Source organism: Penicillium bovifimosum, assembly GCF_028826915.1.
Source record: "Penicillium bovifimosum strain IBT 22155 chromosome Unknown utg000003l_segment0_segment0, whole genome shotgun sequence".
NCBI lineage: Eukaryota > Fungi > Ascomycota > Eurotiomycetes > Eurotiales > Aspergillaceae > Penicillium > Penicillium bovifimosum.
In genome coordinates, this window is record NW_026622712.1 from 2638232 (window position 1) to 2656885 (window position 18654).

General features: G+C 50.1%; 9 protein-coding genes across 9 annotated transcripts; 3 read left to right on the top strand and 6 right to left on the bottom strand.

Annotated features, from left to right (window-relative positions):
• Window positions 1-630: 630 nt before the first annotated feature.
• On the bottom strand, window positions 631-2235 carry N7515_004043 (uncharacterized protein; the record flags this gene model as incomplete). Its single annotated transcript, XM_056664787.1, has 2 exons — window positions 631-1805; window positions 1998-2235. 2 exons carry the CDS (start codon window positions 2233-2235, stop codon window positions 631-633), a joined length of 1413 nt encoding a protein of 470 aa, XP_056523844.1.
• Window positions 2236-2590: 355 nt separating this feature from the next.
• On the bottom strand, window positions 2591-3652 carry N7515_004044 (uncharacterized protein; the record flags this gene model as incomplete). The annotated part of the gene is made up of 1 exon (XM_056664788.1): window positions 2591-3652. The coding sequence occupies one exon, from the start codon at window positions 3650-3652 to the stop codon at window positions 2591-2593; it is 1062 nt and encodes a 353-aa protein (XP_056523845.1).
• A 1582-nt stretch (window positions 3653-5234) lies between these two features.
• N7515_004045 (phosphotransferase family protein) lies at window positions 5235-7170 on the bottom strand (the record flags this gene model as incomplete). Its single annotated transcript, XM_056664789.1, has 4 exons — window positions 5235-6214; window positions 6270-6874; window positions 6944-7119; window positions 7168-7170. The coding sequence occupies 4 exons, from the start codon at window positions 7168-7170 to the stop codon at window positions 5235-5237; spliced, it is 1764 nt and encodes a 587-aa protein (XP_056523846.1).
• Window positions 7171-8436: 1266 nt separating this feature from the next.
• N7515_004046 (uncharacterized protein) lies at window positions 8437-9159 on the top strand (the record flags this gene model as incomplete). The annotated part of the gene is made up of 1 exon (XM_056664790.1): window positions 8437-9159. One exon carries the CDS (start codon window positions 8437-8439, stop codon window positions 9157-9159), a length of 723 nt encoding a protein of 240 aa, XP_056523847.1.
• A 1099-nt stretch (window positions 9160-10258) lies between these two features.
• Window positions 10259-11003, bottom strand: N7515_004047 (uncharacterized protein; the record flags this gene model as incomplete). Its single annotated transcript, XM_056664791.1, has 3 exons — window positions 10259-10285; window positions 10432-10815; window positions 10839-11003. The coding sequence occupies 3 exons, from the start codon at window positions 11001-11003 to the stop codon at window positions 10259-10261; spliced, it is 576 nt and encodes a 191-aa protein (XP_056523848.1).
• A 1105-nt stretch (window positions 11004-12108) lies between these two features.
• N7515_004048 (uncharacterized protein) lies at window positions 12109-12711 on the bottom strand (the record flags this gene model as incomplete). The annotated part of the gene is made up of 1 exon (XM_056664792.1): window positions 12109-12711. The coding sequence occupies one exon, from the start codon at window positions 12709-12711 to the stop codon at window positions 12109-12111; it is 603 nt and encodes a 200-aa protein (XP_056523849.1).
• A 715-nt stretch (window positions 12712-13426) lies between these two features.
• On the bottom strand, window positions 13427-14736 carry N7515_004049 (uncharacterized protein; the record flags this gene model as incomplete). Its single annotated transcript, XM_056664793.1, has 2 exons — window positions 13427-14494; window positions 14551-14736. 2 exons carry the CDS (start codon window positions 14734-14736, stop codon window positions 13427-13429), a joined length of 1254 nt encoding a protein of 417 aa, XP_056523850.1.
• Window positions 14737-16567: 1831 nt separating this feature from the next.
• Window positions 16568-17245, top strand: N7515_004050 (lysoplasmalogenase; the record flags this gene model as incomplete). Its single annotated transcript, XM_056664794.1, has 1 exon — window positions 16568-17245. The coding sequence occupies one exon, from the start codon at window positions 16568-16570 to the stop codon at window positions 17243-17245; it is 678 nt and encodes a 225-aa protein (XP_056523851.1).
• Window positions 17246-17914: 669 nt separating this feature from the next.
• N7515_004051 (uncharacterized protein) lies at window positions 17915-18535 on the top strand (the record flags this gene model as incomplete). Its single annotated transcript, XM_056664795.1, has 1 exon — window positions 17915-18535. One exon carries the CDS (start codon window positions 17915-17917, stop codon window positions 18533-18535), a length of 621 nt encoding a protein of 206 aa, XP_056523852.1.
• Window positions 18536-18654: the final 119 nt, after the last annotated feature.

The window sequence follows — 18654 nt, forward strand, 5'->3', positions numbered from 1 at the left end:
CGAACCCGCAGCCTTAAGATTAAGAGTCTTACGCTCTACCGATTGAGCTAGCCCGGCCGGGCTGTTATAAGAAGTCGTACTTTAATGTTACTTAACTTGATCTGCAAGAAAATCAATCCCGATATTATTGACATCTAGTTATCAAACCTTCTAAGGTTGTATACAAACCTTGGTTTCACCCTTTGCATTACGAAGAATATTGCTTGATTAACTAGCCAAACGTAGCACCAAGTACAGAATAGGTCTTTGATCACTTAATTACGGAACGAAATGACAGATCACTCAAGCGAATAAGGAATAAGGGGTTAGATTCTATTTGAATACGCGTATTCCGAAAAAGAATGCTAAAAGGTGTATGATTTTGACGATACGTGTATTGCCCACAATACGCTCTTTCGGCCATGGGCTGACCGTATTGCAAAACATCGAAACCCCCGGATGGCACGCATAGCAGGTTAGCTAAGAATAGTAAGCGCCAAATATGAGATGTAGAGGGATAGTAGCTCGACATAACGATATGCAGAAGCCAGTCAGCAAATAAACATAATAGTGTAGGGGCTTGAGCGACAACTCCGAGGCAACGAGTCAACGACAACCATACATGCACTCATCGGAGGGGTGAGAATAGGACTAGACCATAATGTACTTCTTGTCAAGAAGATAATCGGCACTGATACTCATGCACCAATCCAGAAAAGCACCTGACGAGAGGGCGTATCGAACAAACCCGAGAACTCGGTGATTTTGGTCCCAGATCGCTGAGCCACAGACACCATCAGCCATAGCTTGCTCCGAGTCTTGACCCATATAATCCCACTGGCAGCTGATCCATATTTGCTCCGGTTCAAGGGGTTCGTCACTAGGAACTCGAAGTTGGGAGTGGGCCCCTCGGGTGCCTTCAACAAAGCCCGAGAAAGGACTATCGAGGAAGACAGCGTCGCCAATTCTTGTTTCGGCTGCTCGAGCGAAACCCGCTAGTTTGAAGGGAGGCGCTGGCACAAGTGTGTTTTCAAATGGCTCGTTGATAAACTCCACGCCTTGTCTCAGCTTGACCAAAGCGACGTCTGTGTGAGAGAGTTCGATAACGGCTTCGCCAAGGGCTCTATCAGAAGAATGAGGATGATAGACTTTTCCATCGAATGGAAATCCCGGAAATCCATGAGCGGCAACCGTAATATACTCATGGCCAAGAGGGTCCTTTACGAGGACACCGGAGGAAGTAAGTATCTCCCATCCCTCTTCGGGATGCTTGCCCGAGCTGAGCATCACTCCTGGTCTCATGGTGTCATATCGGGAATCATCGATTTGGGTCACGGAAGCTGCCTTAGGTCGTAACGCGGATAGCTTGCTGGGCCTAGCCATCATAGACTCGAAAAGGTAGAAACAGTTACACTGGGCAACTGACCGGGGAACCGCCCCTAGGGTTTCGTCCTTATTATCTTCATTTTCCAGGACGATAATGATTATATGGCCCCAAGACTGTATTTCAGTGACAGAGATATCCGTCTTTGCGAAGAAATCACGGACCAAGTCAAAAACTAGGCCGACAGCTGCTTCGTTGTCCCTAAGATCTAAGTTTTCGGAGACGGTAATCTTCGAGCGACTTCGATAGCGGATGGGAATAATCGGGCCCCGATCGTTCGGGTCTGCTGTGAGAAAACATGGCACACCTGCAATTTTCTTTGGCCATGGCTTTGCTGGCAGTTGATCGAAATGATATACTAGAACTCGGTCATCAAAGTCGACTCTCTGAGTGCCAGGAAAAACTTGGAACAAGAGCCGAGAGCTTTCAGTTTCATGGAATTCTAAGGGATTTTAGCGTAGGTCAAATGGCAAAATAATCTGCCGAGAAAATGGTAGGGTGTTCCCAGGTGTCAAGGAAGCTTGAGAGTCAGGCTCGGGATCACCATGTGGCAAACTTCGAAGAGGGCGCCTTAGACCTAGGAGCAGTTAGCCTCAAGATGTTTGATGGGTTTCACGGGTTTGATATCGCTTACCTATGGTTGCTTCAGCGCCTGGGAAAAGATCTGCCGCGAAACTGGGGGAGAAATCCGACGGGGCAAAAAGAGGCTGAGATCGAACAGAGCTAATCAGAGAGATGACAAGAAAGTTCCTGGAAAGGGAGGATTCGGGGGATGGAGTGACTTTTCGCCTCTTGTTCAGAGAAGCGTCCTCTGGAGACCTCCGCCGAGGAGAGATAAGGATCACTTCTTCCGGAGGCAATGACGAGTTCATTTCAGAGCAGAATAAATGTATCAGAGAACAGGACGAGGAGATAAGGTGGGGATGGTGGTCGGTAAGGGGAGAGAGGGGAAGTTGAAAGTTTCCATGATGATGATGATGATTTCATTAGCCCGATTTAGCTCGCTTTACATACATGCTGCTAGGCGGGAAAGAAAGTTCCCATGGCCGAATGAATTGCCTCAGTACCTCAGATCACTGCCTATGTGAACCTAGGCTCGACCAACCACAAACACTTAAATCTTTACAAAATTTCGAAAAAACCCCAGAAAAAGGTCACACCAACCTGGCCAACAAGAACCAAGAGTAAACCCAGGCCAAGATGCTCCAAAGTAACACGATTCAAGTCTTACTTATTTTTTCTCCTCACGGATGATAGCGCAGCCGCCAACTTATGCTGGGATTTCTCCCAGAGCCTTTTGATCCCCGTCCGGCGACCAAACACATGAGTCAGAAACGAGGTATACACCCCGGGCGGAGCGCCACGCACGCACGTCGTGATGGGGCGACGTCTCCGAGCCGGTCCAGCAGATGAGCCTGGAGAGTGGTGACGCCTCAAAGGGGAGGGCTTAGCTTTCCATGTCGATTTTCGTGGAAGAGATCCCAAACCTCCGGAGACCCCAGCCTTGGACTCCATCCATTCATGCATTGCGAGGATACAACTTGATTCAACGAAACCGTTTCCAACGGCGAAGCTAGTAGCACCATAAATCTCTACGCTTCCAGTATCGATGCAAGCATCTGTCATATCCCTCTCGTCATTCATCCACGTTCCATGAGGCGAGTAAAATTTGTGAACCCGTCCCTGTGACTCCCTGGCCAGCGCAGATCCTCGTAGATCTAGGAGGCTGTCATCAGCACCGTGGAGACGAACAATGACTGGGTCAATGTGATGCATGGCTCGGTTTAGGACTGCTTGCCTCCTCCACTTGTCACTTCCCTGTAGGTCTTTTGGCTTCGATAGAATGATCGCAAGTGACTCCGACGGGGTGGCAGATAAATTCGTGTAGCTGCGCAGTCCCACCCAATTGAAGTGATGGATGTCCCTGTCAAAGTCCATCCCTAGCTGCCGATCCGCGAAAATGGAGGTGAGGTTGGTCTGCGCAAGTGCTGCAGCGGCTGCTTCTTCCGTATCGGAAGGGCATTGGCTAGTGGACTCCCCATTACGCAGACGGGGCTCCTCAATGCTGGATGTAGGGCTAGTGACATCACTTGAGCCTGACCAATCATCTTCGGTAGCGCTGGTGGTGTCAGAGTCCGTAGCTTGGACCTCACTGTTCAAACGGCCATCAATATATTCCCCTTCCTCCTCAATGGTCGACAAAAGCTCGTGGAATCCGAATCGTGTCATAAAGCCAGGGGGTCGGGCTAGCTCGAGGTCATGGGAGGCATACGGCAAAGCCTCAGACATGGGGTTGTTGAGGCTCCATGAGGATGAGGAGTCATCAAAGTGTGGATCTCTCTAGGAAGAGGAATCTATTGATGGCCGTTCGAACAGTGAGGTCCAAGCTACGGACTCTGACACCACCAGCGCTACCGAAGATGATTGGTCAGGCTCAAGTGATGTCACTAGCCCTACATCCAGCATTGAGGAGCCCCGTCTCCGTAATGGGGAGTCCACTAGCACAGGCCCACATGGCCGGTCAGGTGGTGGAGTCAACATGTTGCGCGGAATGGCGGTGGCTTGATTAGCAGCGACCAGAGCCTCTTCAACATCCTCGACCCAGTCAAAGGCTTCCCGGCGGAGCAAATCCTTAGTATGTGTTCCTCAAATGGAACCTGTTCATGTGAGTGTTCATGTGAGTGTTCATGTGAGTGTTCATGTAGTTCAGTCATCGGAGTTTGAGAGCGTACCTTGCCGCTGAAATGCATGTTGATAGTCGTGAATAATATTGCAAATTGATATCCTGAGTATGTAGACTTTGCTTTGTTTTTAAATTCAAAACAAGCACTTTGAAGCAATGATGCTTTTTATCGTGGGTACCAATATGTGCAGCTTAAAAGGTAGAGGGGAGGTAAACAAGATGGTTGCTAGTCAAGTCACCGTGGCACCTTCCCTGTATTCGAGTACAGGGAGGTCGTTAGCTTGCTCTTTCCTTTGCAGTGGCCTATACTGAGCTACGTTCAGATAAAACGAGGGCAGATCCTGTGACTGTTGGGTTTCATAAACGTCGCGAATTGCCATCTCTTATATGCATGTAGCCCTGGAGGGCAGTGGCTGCTTATAGAGGCATGAGTCGATTCTGCGAGCAAAGTGAAAGGTAAACAACGGCATTTATTCTCTTTGTTCGGAGACAGCGAGACTCGCCCTATATCCGATGGGATTTAACAACTTGGGTTCTTTCCAAGATTCCCGGGGCCCGTGGCGACAGTGCACCAGGGAGGACATTTGACACTGACTTGCTCGGGCTGTTGGTCAAGTGATGTGGGTGAGCCTGGCCAAAGAAAGATCCTTGAGTTAGGCGCAAATCATTGCAAACCTAGGCCGTACGTGTAGGGTAGCTGTGTCCCTTCTTTTCCTTAGATCACGTACTAGGTAGAGATACTCCCCGGAGCCATAAGCCGGGGAATAGTTCAGCTCCTCCCATTCTGCACTTTTAGACACCTGAAGCGCATGAATTTACTAAGAAATTTGTACTTCACATGGGTCGATTCAGCAGATACCACCTAGCATACATAGGTATATCTGTGGGAGATAATAGGTACATGCTATTTTACCACTAGACTATAACCTACAAAAACCAAGGTTCCTGTTCATAGGCCAGGGAGGCCTCATTCCTGTCTGACAATACCAACTAAGAGCCTTTAGCCTAGGGGTAGGAAAGCAGACCTTCGGGCCAACTGGCGAACTAACACGACGGAGTGCCTGCTTGCCTGCTAGCCAGCCGGGCCAACTGGCGAGAAGTCCAGTCACCAGTGCGACCTGCGCTTATCAGCCATTATCGAGACCCGAAAATTGGAGTGAGTAAGAACATATGAACAGGTATGAAATACTATCTACCAAAGTCGATATGAAGGTCTCCCGCATTTTCAATTTCTTCATGATCATCGAAAGGAAAATGGGAAAGGACCGCAATTTTCTCCATCTCAGTGCTTGAATGTTCCAGCAAACCATCTTTGATGCCCCGGATGATAGCCTTGCACCGTTCAAGCTCATCCTCATCTGGAACCCAGCCTAGGGCATCTGTCCCGATTACCTCCCTCATCTCGCCCAGTTCCTGTAGTTTCTCTTGTTCCTGGCGATAATCCTCCGAACATTTCTGCATCTCTTCCTCAGAAAATTGAATCGGACACTCAACAGATCTCGTTAGTACCCCCTCTAGCGATAGAGGCCAATTCTGGAGGACGTATGACATGGTATGCTTCAACGAGATGGAGTCCCCTTCCCAGGGAGCCAGTGCATGATGAAAAAGCTTCTCTCGAAGCATACAATTTTCGGCTCTGATTGCGTCAAAATGGTCCGGCAGGGGGTTCATGGTCAACGCAGCATAATAGAAATGGACAATTCGTCTCCACATCGTCTCTTGGACAGTCGCTTGTTCTTCACTGCTGAGTTTATCAAAATTCTCTGGCAATCTGACCTCTGGCTTAGATAATGTCTCCGACAATGGATCGCCCCAATTCTGAAAATGATCGGGGATTCCAGCGCACAGACAGAGGGGAAGAATGACTGCATGCTGCCAGTCAATGATCCCTACCACGTCGTTGGACGGGTTCACCAGGATATTGTTAGGTGAAAAGTCTGGATGACGAAGAGTCGGGCGAGACATGGGGTGGCCGGATGGGATGTCGAGGTCGGGCGCTAACGTTAGATAATTGGTAAGAAGATGCTGGTACGGAATAGGTGAAAGGTTTCGGAACTCGTGTATCTCTCGTAGGTATCTTTCGACGTGTAGGCGTGGTTTGCCAAATATTTTACAGAATTCTATCTCGCGCTTGGCGGGTGCTTCGAAGCATGCAGAAAAGGTATCCCCTGGCTCAAAGTCAATATCCCCAAAGAAAACAGGCACTCCTGGATGAAGACTTACATGGGCCGCGGTCAACCTTCAGTGAGGCCCGTTCTCGGTACCACCATTCAAGCTGTGCAGTTGGGCCGACGACGATATCGTCCGAGACTAGGATAGAGTGTTGTGAGCCGTCAAGATCACGGCGGTGATAAAGACTTCCACTTGCTGGGAAGTGGATGCTCATGAATTGTCTCTCCAAATCAACAATCTGTCTCATTACTTTTACCCGAGTTTTCGTATCCATAGAGAACCACTGGTCGCCCAAGGGTGTACCTTCCAGTTTTTCAAGAAGAATGTATTCGGTTCCAACAGCGTTTGTCTGGTCTGGGGAATACGCAAGGACTTTGGGGACTGGAACCCCATGAGCGCCCAGAAGTGCTAGCGTGGCAGCTTCACTAGCCACTGCATAGTATTTTGGAACAGTCGTCTTGTAAGGTAGCCTTGCAAGAACCGCATATCCGTCCTCGAAGGTTACTTGCAAGACACGGTTAAAGCCCCCCTCCGCGAGTTTTGTGATCGAGGCCACGTCGTTGACATGTCGACCGGCAGAATGGCAGGCCGCCCTTGCAAGAGCATCCACGTCAAATTGAATACGGCGTTCAGCGCGGCGGAGCTCTTCGTTAAATCTATTTTAACGCAGCATATCAGTTTATCGCAATTGACACGTTAAACACCTAACCGCCGTCACGACTCACAAAAAGCGCCCAGAAGTGTACTCGAATAGATCAGGCCTACCACCCATAGAGGACATCCTACTGGGTAATGACTTCGAGCAAGAAGTAAAAAATCTAGAAACGCGTCGCATTTCCAAGTAGATGGTTGTCAGTTCCAAGATTGCTCCCAAGCTGCTATTATGGTTTCCAAGGTTGCACTAGTTAAGTTAGGGTACTTCCAGTTAAATTGGCACGCAGCGCTATACCATATTAGGCCATCACATGATTTTTAGATGTAGTACAGTAGTATTCCCAGTCTCCCACTATGCAGGTACAGTACCTGCATAGTCACCACGGGGTTCCCAGGGACCCATATTACCGAATGAGGTATAGTATGCGCCACCTGCTTGACCATTTGACCCGCACCAGGAACGAACCGAAGGATCAGCGCGCGCCCCCATCCCCCGGGCCCCACATGACCCAAACTTTGTTCCATCCAACTAGTATGTACTACTATAAGTATCCGTACCCACCTGTCACAACTCCTCCATCAATCCATCGTCCTTTCATCAACGGTTCATCAAATTCTTTTCTCTCATCGAGTCATCTGCTCTACTGCTTTTACTCTTATTACAGTGTCTCTTACCCGGCCCTTTCCAATCCTTCCGTATTCTCCAGGTTCCCAAAGTCCCCCGTCAACTTCGAGAGTGGGAGGAAACCGATGGTGAGATGACCATCGAGGAGTACCTCTTGGCAGTCACACCAATTGTGGCTTCCTAACGAGCTACCATGTCGTCAGGCCTTCTCCTCCCTATGAACTGGTTGGGATCTTCGATCGTACCGGAATTTCGCCTGTCTCCCCTGTCTGTCACATGAGAGAAATTGTGATGGAGTCTCTTGCCAAAATGGACCGGGAAAATACGCTGGCACATCAGGATATCGGGTCGCCGAAGGCCAGTTTGCTCTGCTGAACTGAAAAGCGGCAGATGATTGGACGGTCACGAGAACGCAGGGAAATATACGCATGTTCTGCTTAGCCCTGAACTTGCAGTTGGGGAAGAATTTCGCACTGTGGCCTGCCATCCACAGTTCCTTGGGCGCATCCGTCTTGTTGCGGTTGATGAGGCACATTTGGTTGAGCATTGGGGCCACAATTTCCGGTCGGGATGGGCGCTTCCCAAAAGGTATGCAAGCCGGCAACGACTCATATATATTGATGCTAACTCATGGTAGAAACACTACCGGGGTCTGGTAGCATGTCCTGGTCCTTCCAGTGACTTTCTGACCTTTTCTATCACATATTTAGCCCCAGGTTGGTTGCCACCTGCGGAGCCCAACAGCTGGTTGCCGCTGTTGAGAGAAAACCCACAAAACAAAAAAAAAAAAAAAAAAGAGAAAAAAAACCCTCACCACCCTACCACGCCCTCGTCCTCTAACAGCTGGTTTTCGCGTTAGAGTGATAAAACGCCATCAACAGCTGGTTGCCGCTGTTCATCCAACCCCCCTCATCGCAGTTGAACCACTCTGTCAGCCAGATGCCACTGGACCTGGACTGGGAGAGGACACAAAGGGCGATCACACTCGCCCATGAGCTACGAGAGTACTGCGCCGATAGTACTAGACCACATCAGCAGCTCCTAACCCCGGGAGTCCGCCAGTACCAGCAATATCTGATTGAAAATCACCCCCCGCCGGTCCTCGTCACATACCCAGGTACCGCCTACCGTTTCCCACCTGACTGGGGACTTGACAGACCCGCCCCTCTGCGTACAGCTGTTAGGGACTTCATTCGTCTGTGTCGGCGTATCCACCTGCCTAATCCACTCGACCCAGGTGTAGCCGACCTACCAACAGCCGACCCATTAACTACAGTCGACCCACCCGTGGTACCTGACCCACCGTCAGCAGACACACCTGCAGCGGCAGCATCTTCATCACCAATAAGCACGTCTGAGGCAGCATCTACCACGCGGCCTAATCGGACGCCAAGACGGACGGCCAGTCTCTTGAACCTACCAGGAGCCTACATCAGCCCGATAGTGGAGCCTTCGGCGCCACAGCCTCGACGCCAGCGCAGCCATTCATCGGCTACCGGTCCACCTTTACGTCGCACTACGGATGCCGAAATCCTTCAACCGAGGGCCTCCGCCCGCTCGCAAGACAGTGCACGACGTCGCGACTCTAATGCCACCAACGCTACTGGCCCTTGTACAGAGCCAATATGCTACCGACTAGAGGTCTGGGGAAGCAAAAGGTGATGGTATTGCTAGAGGGGCACCCGCCATATGGATGGGGTGACGGGTCACGTGCCTAGCTACTGCTATATGGTAACAGGGTCGCTCCAGGTGTGTGCAGTATGCGCGGCCACCGCACCCATGAGCACTGGCGACATGCCCATGGAAGGCAGCGCCAATACCGGGCAAGGAGTTCCCGTGATCAACATTGCTGTAAGAAGCCCTTGACAGATTTAAACCCAGAATAATCATAGTGACTGATGGAAATAGGGGTCGGTTCTTGGTGGGGTCGCGGGAGTGGGCTCCACGACCACCAATTTGGCCTGGGGCCGGGGCCGTGGCCCCCGCCACTGCCAGAACCGAGGAGCTGCTCTTTCTATCGCAGACGGCCTTGCCCTTCCGCCAAAATTCTTATTTTTGAGTCTTCGTGGGCCAGGTTTTCAGATATATGAAAGAGTTGGGGTGTATGTATGGCTTTCTCTCGAATTATGAAGAAACCATCTTCCTCCGACAACGGCATCACGGTACTACATGGGTCGTGGATTGCTCCCCGGTGGGAACTCGGGATATTTTGTGCTGCTTAAGGACGGGACGGTCGCGGGCCTGTTATTCGCAGACGTTCGCCACGGGCGTGACCAGCTTGGGGTAGCCGTGAGCATCCCAGATGATATTGGCCACGGGTTTTAGGAACATCACGACAATGCAGTTCTATGGCAAATAAATAAATCCTTCTATTGAGAAATATCTTGACTTCATTATGACTCCCGCAGGACTCATTTTAGTTTTTAAAGTCCCGAAAATAAGAACAAAAACATACAACAGTGAGGATTCGCTGGTGGTCACCCACCCAACTACTAACTCACCGGCGTGTGGCTTAAGTACGGCTGAGCGGACTACTAACTCACCGGCGTGTGGCTTAAGTACGGCTGAGCGGACGGGAAGCCCTGTTTTCCACACCCTATGGTCGTATGTACCAGGATTACGTTTCAATACTATTATATAGACGTGTGGTAGTTGTAAAACTGTAAATGCCGGTGCACTGACCCTGGGCTCGACCTGGACAGAGTAAATACTTATACCGATCTAAGGAATACATGTGGTTTCAGTGAAAACGAAGGAATCATCAAACAGTGAATCGGATTCTGAGAAACTAAGAAACAAAACAAAACAAAACAAAACAGGCAAAACAAGAGAGACAGAACGAGAGAGACAGAAGGGGAGAGACAGAAGGGGAGAGACAGAAGGGGAGAGACAGAACGAGAGCAACACGAGAGAGTGAGAGAATCGGTTACGAACCACCGCCTTTCTCCAGTCAATACGCCAGTTTTGACGGACTCTCTTCCTTGGCGGACTCTCTTCCTTGGCGGGCTCTCCCACCCATCCGCCCTGAAACGGCGACATCCAGCCCTCTGCGGACTTGCGCGGGCCGGGGGAGAAGGGGCCGAAGGAGAAGAGGCCGAAGGAGAAGAGGCCGAAGGAGAAGAGGCCGAAGGAGAAGAGGCCGAAGGAGAAGAGGCCGAGGGAGAAGCGACCGAGGGAGAAGCGGCCGGGGTAGGAGCAGCCGGGGTAGGAGCAGCCGGGGTAGAAGCAGCCAAAGTAGAAGACGCGGCCGGGGTACAAGAAGAGGTAGAGGGAGAAGCGGCCGGGGGAGAAGAGGCCGGGGGAGAAGCGACAGCCGCTCTGAGCGCTGTACCGCCACGAACGGCATCACCCCGTCCCAGCCAGCGGAGGCCTTCCAAGACTGTCAGGTCGAATGGCTCGCACCTGAAGGGCTCCACAGGTGCGAGAACGGCAAGTTTCGCGAGCCAGTCCGCGCGGCTCGAGAAGAGCACCCGAAAGCTCGGGAGGTTGGTATTAGCCAAAGCCATCTCGACCAGCAAGATAGCAATTGCGACGAAACGAGAGAAGTTTTGAGAGGTAAGCAATAGAGAAGTGGTATGAGGAATAAAATAGAGTGAGATGGAAAAGGATTCGATGAAGCGCAAACTTGGGTATTTTTATACATACCTGGAGGTCTAGGCTGCTATGGTGTGACTGCAATTGCGAGGCTATTCAGATCAATGCATAAGTATAGGATATCGAGTCTATTGTGGTGCCGTGATATGAGGCTATATGGCTGGCATTGAACAAGGACCACAACAACAGAGTTTGAATAGTCAATATGTACTATGGTCAAATGGGCTTGTGAAATAATCCTATTCAAACGGATGAAAGTAAACAATAAGATGGAAACAATGGACAAAGTAGAGACATAGACCAAATGAAACGTACCGGTTCTCACTGGGGTAATAGACTATTGACCTATTGACCAATATCAAATGCATTTTTCGAGTCACAAACGGACTCTCAATTAAATTGAGTCTCTAAAGGAACCTGAATGACCTGGTATATTGCTATTTCTGCTTGACTACCTAGGCGCGTGGACACAGCAACACTTGAGAGTTGAAACTTTGATTTTCAGAAGGGGTGGGCTACTCAAAACCCCTCAATTCAGAGATAGAGATACTATCTTTCCATGTATTTGTTCCGAGTCTATGAATGATACAACATATTTCCGGCGTTCCTTGCAACCACAGTAAGGGTAAACCGAAACCACTCGGCTGGTGCGCATACGTCCAACTTAAGTACCCGGTGCTTAAGAGACAGGCTTGAAATTCGATCCTCGACCTCCCGCGGTCACAGGTGTGACGATGCCAGTACTACAGTTCACATGCCTGAAAAATCTCATAAGCTCAATTTGTCGCCTTTCATTTTGATGTTGTCATTTGTATCTCGGGCTGTAGTTGGCATGCGATATAGTTCGGAACGGTACAACTTGTGTCCGAGAACTAGGTTTGAGTTTCTGTTGCAACTACAACTCTTCAAAGTTCACCGCACAGGCTACAGTTACAAGAAAACCATAGATCAGCATCATGTATCACCAAACATACGCGGACAACTTGGCACATCCCATTGAACTTGAAACTCACTAGTTTAGATGTCGTTGTTGCCACCAGAAATACAACCGCTGAATGACAGCCCCGGTCCGCAGTAGGCATTTTTGTTGAAACCCTCGGCAGGACCAAACTTTAACCATCCATTCCAGGTGCCACCATGGTCTAGACGTAAACATTGGGTACCGCACACCTTGTAGTGTTCGGACTTGTCAGGATACTTCTTGATAGCACCGGCAATAGTATCAAGCTGCGCGGTGGTATCGCAATGTGCACCCGTAGAGTGGTAAGACCAGCTGATTCCATCGATGAGGCCGCTCATCACTCTGCAGTCATGCTGGTTGGAGAGTTCCTTGATGCCGCCAGCAATACTTTTGACAAGTGGAAGAACAATGTTGGCAATAACAAGGCAGTTGGTGGTCACTTGAAGGGCTCCGCATGCCGTGATGGGGGTCCGCTTCTCAAGATCAGAGCGAGTCTCACTCACACTGAGGCTGGTGTTTGCCACGGGCTCATCAAGAATCATGTGGAACCATCTGTCCGGTACGGACTGGCCCTCGATTGATAAAGGCGAGATATATGCCGCCAACGAAATTGGTAAGAAGTAGATGATCGACATGATGGCAGCTTTCGTGAACAACATAGTAATGATAGCCGTTGAGAACAATGATACCAAATAAGACAATTGTAGGCGTGATTTGTTTAATCTGTCAACAAAGCCAGCCATAGGTGCGAGAAAGTAGAATCGCGTCAAATTCTACTCTTGTACATTTATGACTGACCTTGTCGGGAGCAGCTGAGGTTATAAGGGACCCTACGAATAACACATGCAATATCCCCGATTCCCCGAAAACCCTCGGCGGCTTCTCACGGGAAGGCGCAGCCCCATATTAATTAACGGGGCCACGACGTTGGAACCATTGGGGTTGGTTGCCTTAGTGCCTACTAGTGGACCCTCTTTGGCTCAAGTTTTTTTTCCCAATGAACCCCAGCTATTGTGCAAAGTGTCAGGACATATACTATTCGCAAATCCAGCTTTAATCATATGTGTTTGTCTGCCCTTTTGATAACTACAATGTCGATGACCTGTAGTCTCACTGATGCAGCGTTGCTACTTCACACTGCTTCTACTTGTATTATTGATCGGAGACAAATTGAGAGGACGCTTTATTGAAGTCCAGCTGGAGATGATGGCGTTGCTACCTACTACACCACCGGAGTCTTTACAGCGCGCTACAGGGATGAGTCAGTCGATCCAGTCAGAATTTCTCACTATCATTATTTGGTATCAGCCTTGGAAGGGGCTCGCTTGACGAAGGAAGGTATCTAAACCAGCTCAGTTCTATATAACCGCTCATCTAGTTGCCAGCATTCTTCTTGGGGCGCCAGCCTTCCTCGATTTTATCATCACTGAAGAGCGCCCCCCTCCCGAGATCTCCTCGGAACAGCTTGGCCGCATCATGAGCGGCATCCTCAACAACAACGAGTCGCACATGACTCTTTCCATCCACCGTGTCGCTCCAATCCGGAAGATCCTCAAACGAACCAGGGAATCCCTCCAAGTCCTCGTCCGTACGCGCAAGCGTGTTGATGTACCGGTACCAGATCAAGTTGCGCGCTCGCCGATTCTGGCCTCCTTGCAGGTTGGCCATGCAACTGGTATCACCGGCACTTCCCGTATCCTGGAGTCCCACTATCGAGACGATGTCGCGCTTGACGTACTGCGTGAAATATTCCTTCGGCGTCAGATGCTTGCCTCCCGTGCCGGGAAACTCGTCAAAGCCATATCGCCAGACATTGTAGGAGTCGCAGGTCTCTTTGGAATAATCGCTGTCTGGGAGAATAGGACGGTGTTCGGTGAAGTACATGCATGAAGATGGGTCGCCGTGGATGTATCGAACGTGGACATTCTCAGGGGGATCGTTACCCAGAGCCGAGTATCGCTGGGCAAGCTGACCACCGCCACCATGGCCAACGACGGTGACGTTCTTCAAGTTGGGGTATCTCTCCTTGTCTGAATGGAGCTTGACGAGGCCGTCCAGAACATCGAAAGAGGTGAGGGTTGTGTTTGCGGGATGTACGGCCTGGCCACCTGGTTGCCAAGCGTTCAAGTCGTCCCAGGCCAGCTGGCTTTTCGTGTACTGACCAGAGTTGTATTTTTTCGAGAAGAACTGCGGGGCGAGCACTGCCATTTTGCGGTCCGTTCCGGTGAAGTTGTCTGCCTTGGCATGCTTGATTGCGTCGTTAAGCATCTTCCAGTAGCCGTTTCCATCCCTTAGTCTCCCGTGGAGAACAATGAAGAGATGCTCGATGGTCTTGTCATCCAAATCCTTCGAGATGAAACCCGGGATTTCCTCGCTGCCTTCGTCATTAACGATGAATGATGTGTACCTAGCGCCATCTGGGACGTCAATGTCGCCGTGGTCCTGGTGTCAACTGGTTAGCTGGTACGGCATGGTGGCAGCCAATCGATCTTACTTACCTCTCCCTCCTCGCTTTTGTCGTGCTGTATCATCGCATCGGCTTCCGCAGAATAAATGTCCTGCTTGTCCGTCGCGTTCCTTACCCCATATTCAGACTTGCTGTAGCGGAATGCAAGACAGTAGGGTATTAAGACTGCCAAGACAGCTGCCCAGAGCAGCGCCCGAGTTGCCAGGGTGGCGGTCATGGTGCAATTCCGCGAGTTTTTCGGATCAGGCTGCTGGGAGAACTAAGCTCCTGTCACTTGTCGATGGAAAAGACTAGTGAATTGCTGGTATTGCCCGTGCGTATATCTTCAATTTATTGAATGCGGTTGATAGCAATCAGAGTAGGTACCGGACAGAGGGGAGGATTGAGTATGTATTTAATATATCAGGCTCGGTAGCCTACACAGTATATGGATATTCGATGGAGGTTGATTCATGACGACCGCTGAACTTCGGTCGGGTGGGTCGAGATAGGGGAAACAACCGGAGCATGATCTTCAGAAATCATGTCGATCAACGACTATCAACGAATCAGAAATATCTGATAAACACGTGCCGTTTGAGCGAAGACGGCGGTGCATCGGTTATGATGGAGAAGATACTATCCATAGCCCCGGGCGCTACCGGATGATTATCGTCACTAGTTAGAGGATCATCGATGCCGCCGCGGCCCCGACCCGACGAACGTCGGCAACCTTACTCCGTACGCTGCCGTTCCGAGGCCGTTTCTTCACAATTCGTGATGCCCTGCTATCCCCAATAAATGTCCGGGGTTCAACCACGATGACACCGGGAGCTTGTTCGATTCACAAAATCTACCTGTAGGGGACTCCCGATATCAACTAGGAGCAGTGGAACTCCACAGCCCCAGGGGTGAAGATCAGGGGAAGAAACGTTCGATCTCCACTATGGCAACTGGCCAAAGCTTACATAGCTGTGGTTCGATCATTGAAACACCATCTTATGCACGTACTCACGTCACGCCCATTTGAAATTCAACTCAAAATTTAGACTCGCATTGAACAAGAAGGAGGCCTAGAACAGGAGAACAGGTTGATTCGACCCACATGTCTATGTCGTGATAATGCCCCCTTCCTACTGTACTTTGGTTTGGGTGTGGGCCATGACGTTAGGGGAGGAGTGAGGACCTCCCGAGGCCAGGTACCGACCGTACCGTATCCACTGCCCTCTCACCCGAGCTTCCCCGTCTATTAGCGCCCTCACCTTTATTACAACATACCCTCCACTAACGCAGCCTTCACTTTTCCCTCGTAGCGAACTATTCAACCAAGGACGACTTTACGTAGACCATTGTCGCAATAAGGCGTCCATGGGCGCATCCCAACCACAGTATTGGCCGATCTGCACATCGAGTCTGTGGAGGGCTCAGACAGAACTTGATACAACTGGGTGTGGCCGACAATCTGTCTACCGATAACTTGAGGAGTAAAGATATCAACAAAAATGTTCTGTCCAGTTGATAGTATCCATTTTTGAGTGTCGAGTTCCAGGCGCGTGTTTAGCAAGCTTCCCGTCAACTGGCAAGCCCTCCGGCAACTGGCAAGGTTATTCCTACGAATTGCCCCAACAGGCGACAGCCGTCTCCAAGCCTTTAAACATTCTATTTCTTGAACGCGTTGTAAATTCATGAATAAATGAAATATGAATGGCTCTTGCATAGTTACTGTGTACAGCATAATTTGGTGATCTGTCTAAACAAGAACTATGAAGGCCGACAAATCCGCGACCTCACTTTCACAAGCAAATGTGATGCCTCGGCTTGACGCCAAGAGACTACTTGATTATGTGAGGCACAAATTACAATGGACATCCATGAATGGCTCAGCAGAGCCTATTTCAATAATCCGCATATCCAAACGCCCATTCAACTCCATCCTGTAACTGAGAGGTCTCCACACACCCATGGATATGTCAATTTCGACTCCAGCGTGCCTTCTGCTGGCTTCGCTGCCGTTACTGATTTTGTCAGAATGGAAATCCAGATCACACACGGTTACCGGGGTATTCAAGATGCTCTCTTCAGTCGCTTTCATTAGCAGCCCATTGCTCTTACCATCCACAGAGTGGTCCGACTATCGCTGTCTCATCACGATCGGCTTGGGCTTCTCCATGCTAGGCGACTTTTTCCTCATTCCTTCGCGACGTGAATTCCATGGCTTGGACAGCAAGATCCCAACACCCGGCAAACCGGAAGTGCAGGAGAAAATATCCATATCCTTTCAACTCGGCATCGTTGCCTTCGCGGTGGCTCATATAGCCTACACTATAGCTTTCCTGCAGGATTCCCGCGAGACTTCTTTTGTGACTTTTGCCGCCACGTTTATAGGGACTCTGGGCGTCGCGAATTGGATGGGTGTCATATATCCCCGACCTCATTCCTCACTCCGCACCAACGTACTGGACCTCGGTATTGCTCCGGATATGAAGCCGTTGGTTGCTGTTTATGCCGTTATCATTGGCACAATGTTTGCTGCCGCTACTTCTACGTCCCCGTTGGTCGTTCCGACCGACTGGTGGCACTCGCGAGCCCTGGGAGCTGCGATGTTTGTTTTAAGCGACCTTTTCGTTGCGAAGAATGCGTTCGGGAGATCTTCTGTGCCGAAAAGCCGTGGGTGGCTCGAGATCTTCGTGGGCTATGCGCTATATTTCTGGGCCCAAATGGTGATTGCCGGGACAGTGCAAGCTTAACAAAGAAATGACTGCAATTTGTCAGAAGAATGGGGGCTTCCATGCAAATCCTCTGCTCAATTCCTCGGAGACAAGGCTTGTTGGCTTAAACATGACCGGACAGCGCTAAGAACGGCGGAGGCAACGCTACCAATATTTGACAGAGATGCGATACAAATGGAGAATAAATAGTGAAAACCCTGTATGTATTGACTGTCTCGCACGAGAAGTGGAGGAAGAGAAGGAAAGGAGAGAGCTATCGAACATGTACTGCCGTTAAAATCACGTGACCTCGCTTGATCCTGGCTGAGCTACTCAGCCTCTCAGGTTTCAGACCTTATCACATGATCCAATATTTTGCCGGCTATCGCACGCTAGACCTAATCGGATTGCTCCCTGATCTACTCCGTAAAGTCTGACGCGGCTGAACATGCGCTTTGTATGCAAGTTGCGGGAGCCCCTTACCAACTCGACCATTTTGACCAGGTACGCCTTCAGATGACTGGCAATGGCGTTAGTGAGTTACGCGTATCTAATGCTTTATAGTAATATTCCGTCATACCTTTCAACATCTCGCTGCAATGTCTCGAAAACGCGTGTGCGAGCCGACGCGTTCCCGACACATCCGACGCCCAGAGATATCTTCCCGGACTATCAGATCGCGAAAGGGTCGACTTAATACTTAAGCAGATGCATGAGCAGCATCGTATGTCTCTCAAGAACTTCATACATCACCTAGTGACCGCACAGCCGGAAGAGAGTCATGCCGCGAAGACCGAGTCCCGGACACGGAAGCTATCTGAGACAATATACGAGCAGGACGAAGTGCTCGCTGCGCTGCGCAAGGTCCCAAAGAGCGCTAGCACCAATGAATTCATGACAACGCGGCTGGTCGCTGACGTCCAGGCGGAGCTTTCTCAATTTGGCAGTCCCGCGGTCGGGCTCGGTCAATTTGATGCAGAAGAGCCGGTTGATCAATTGGATATACCTGGGATGGCTTCACGTGTACAGGCTGCTGCTCCTTGTCTGTGGGCATTGCTTGTTAGTATTATGACACCGCAGCACCCAACCGCTCGTGATACATCCGAGGATTATCAGGGCAGTATATTCATGGTCTGTGTCATGTTGGCATCGGCCTTCGCTCCTCAGACGTGCAACAAATTTCCAATATCGCTCGGCCTGCATTTACAATCTAACGGGGCAGGGCGCCGTACTCTCGATCTTCTCTTTGGCTTGGGCATCGTTGCAAACTATGTCAACATAACGCAAGGCCGTGAGGAAATTGACAAGTTGGGCAAGGTCAAACAATAATTAATGGCTGTGTTCTGTTTCTACCCTCCCCTCTATCGAGCTTCTTGGATGGATAACCTGGTGTGCCTTGACCACTGTTTCCTTGCTTGATTTCCACTACTTGCCCAATGATGTGACAT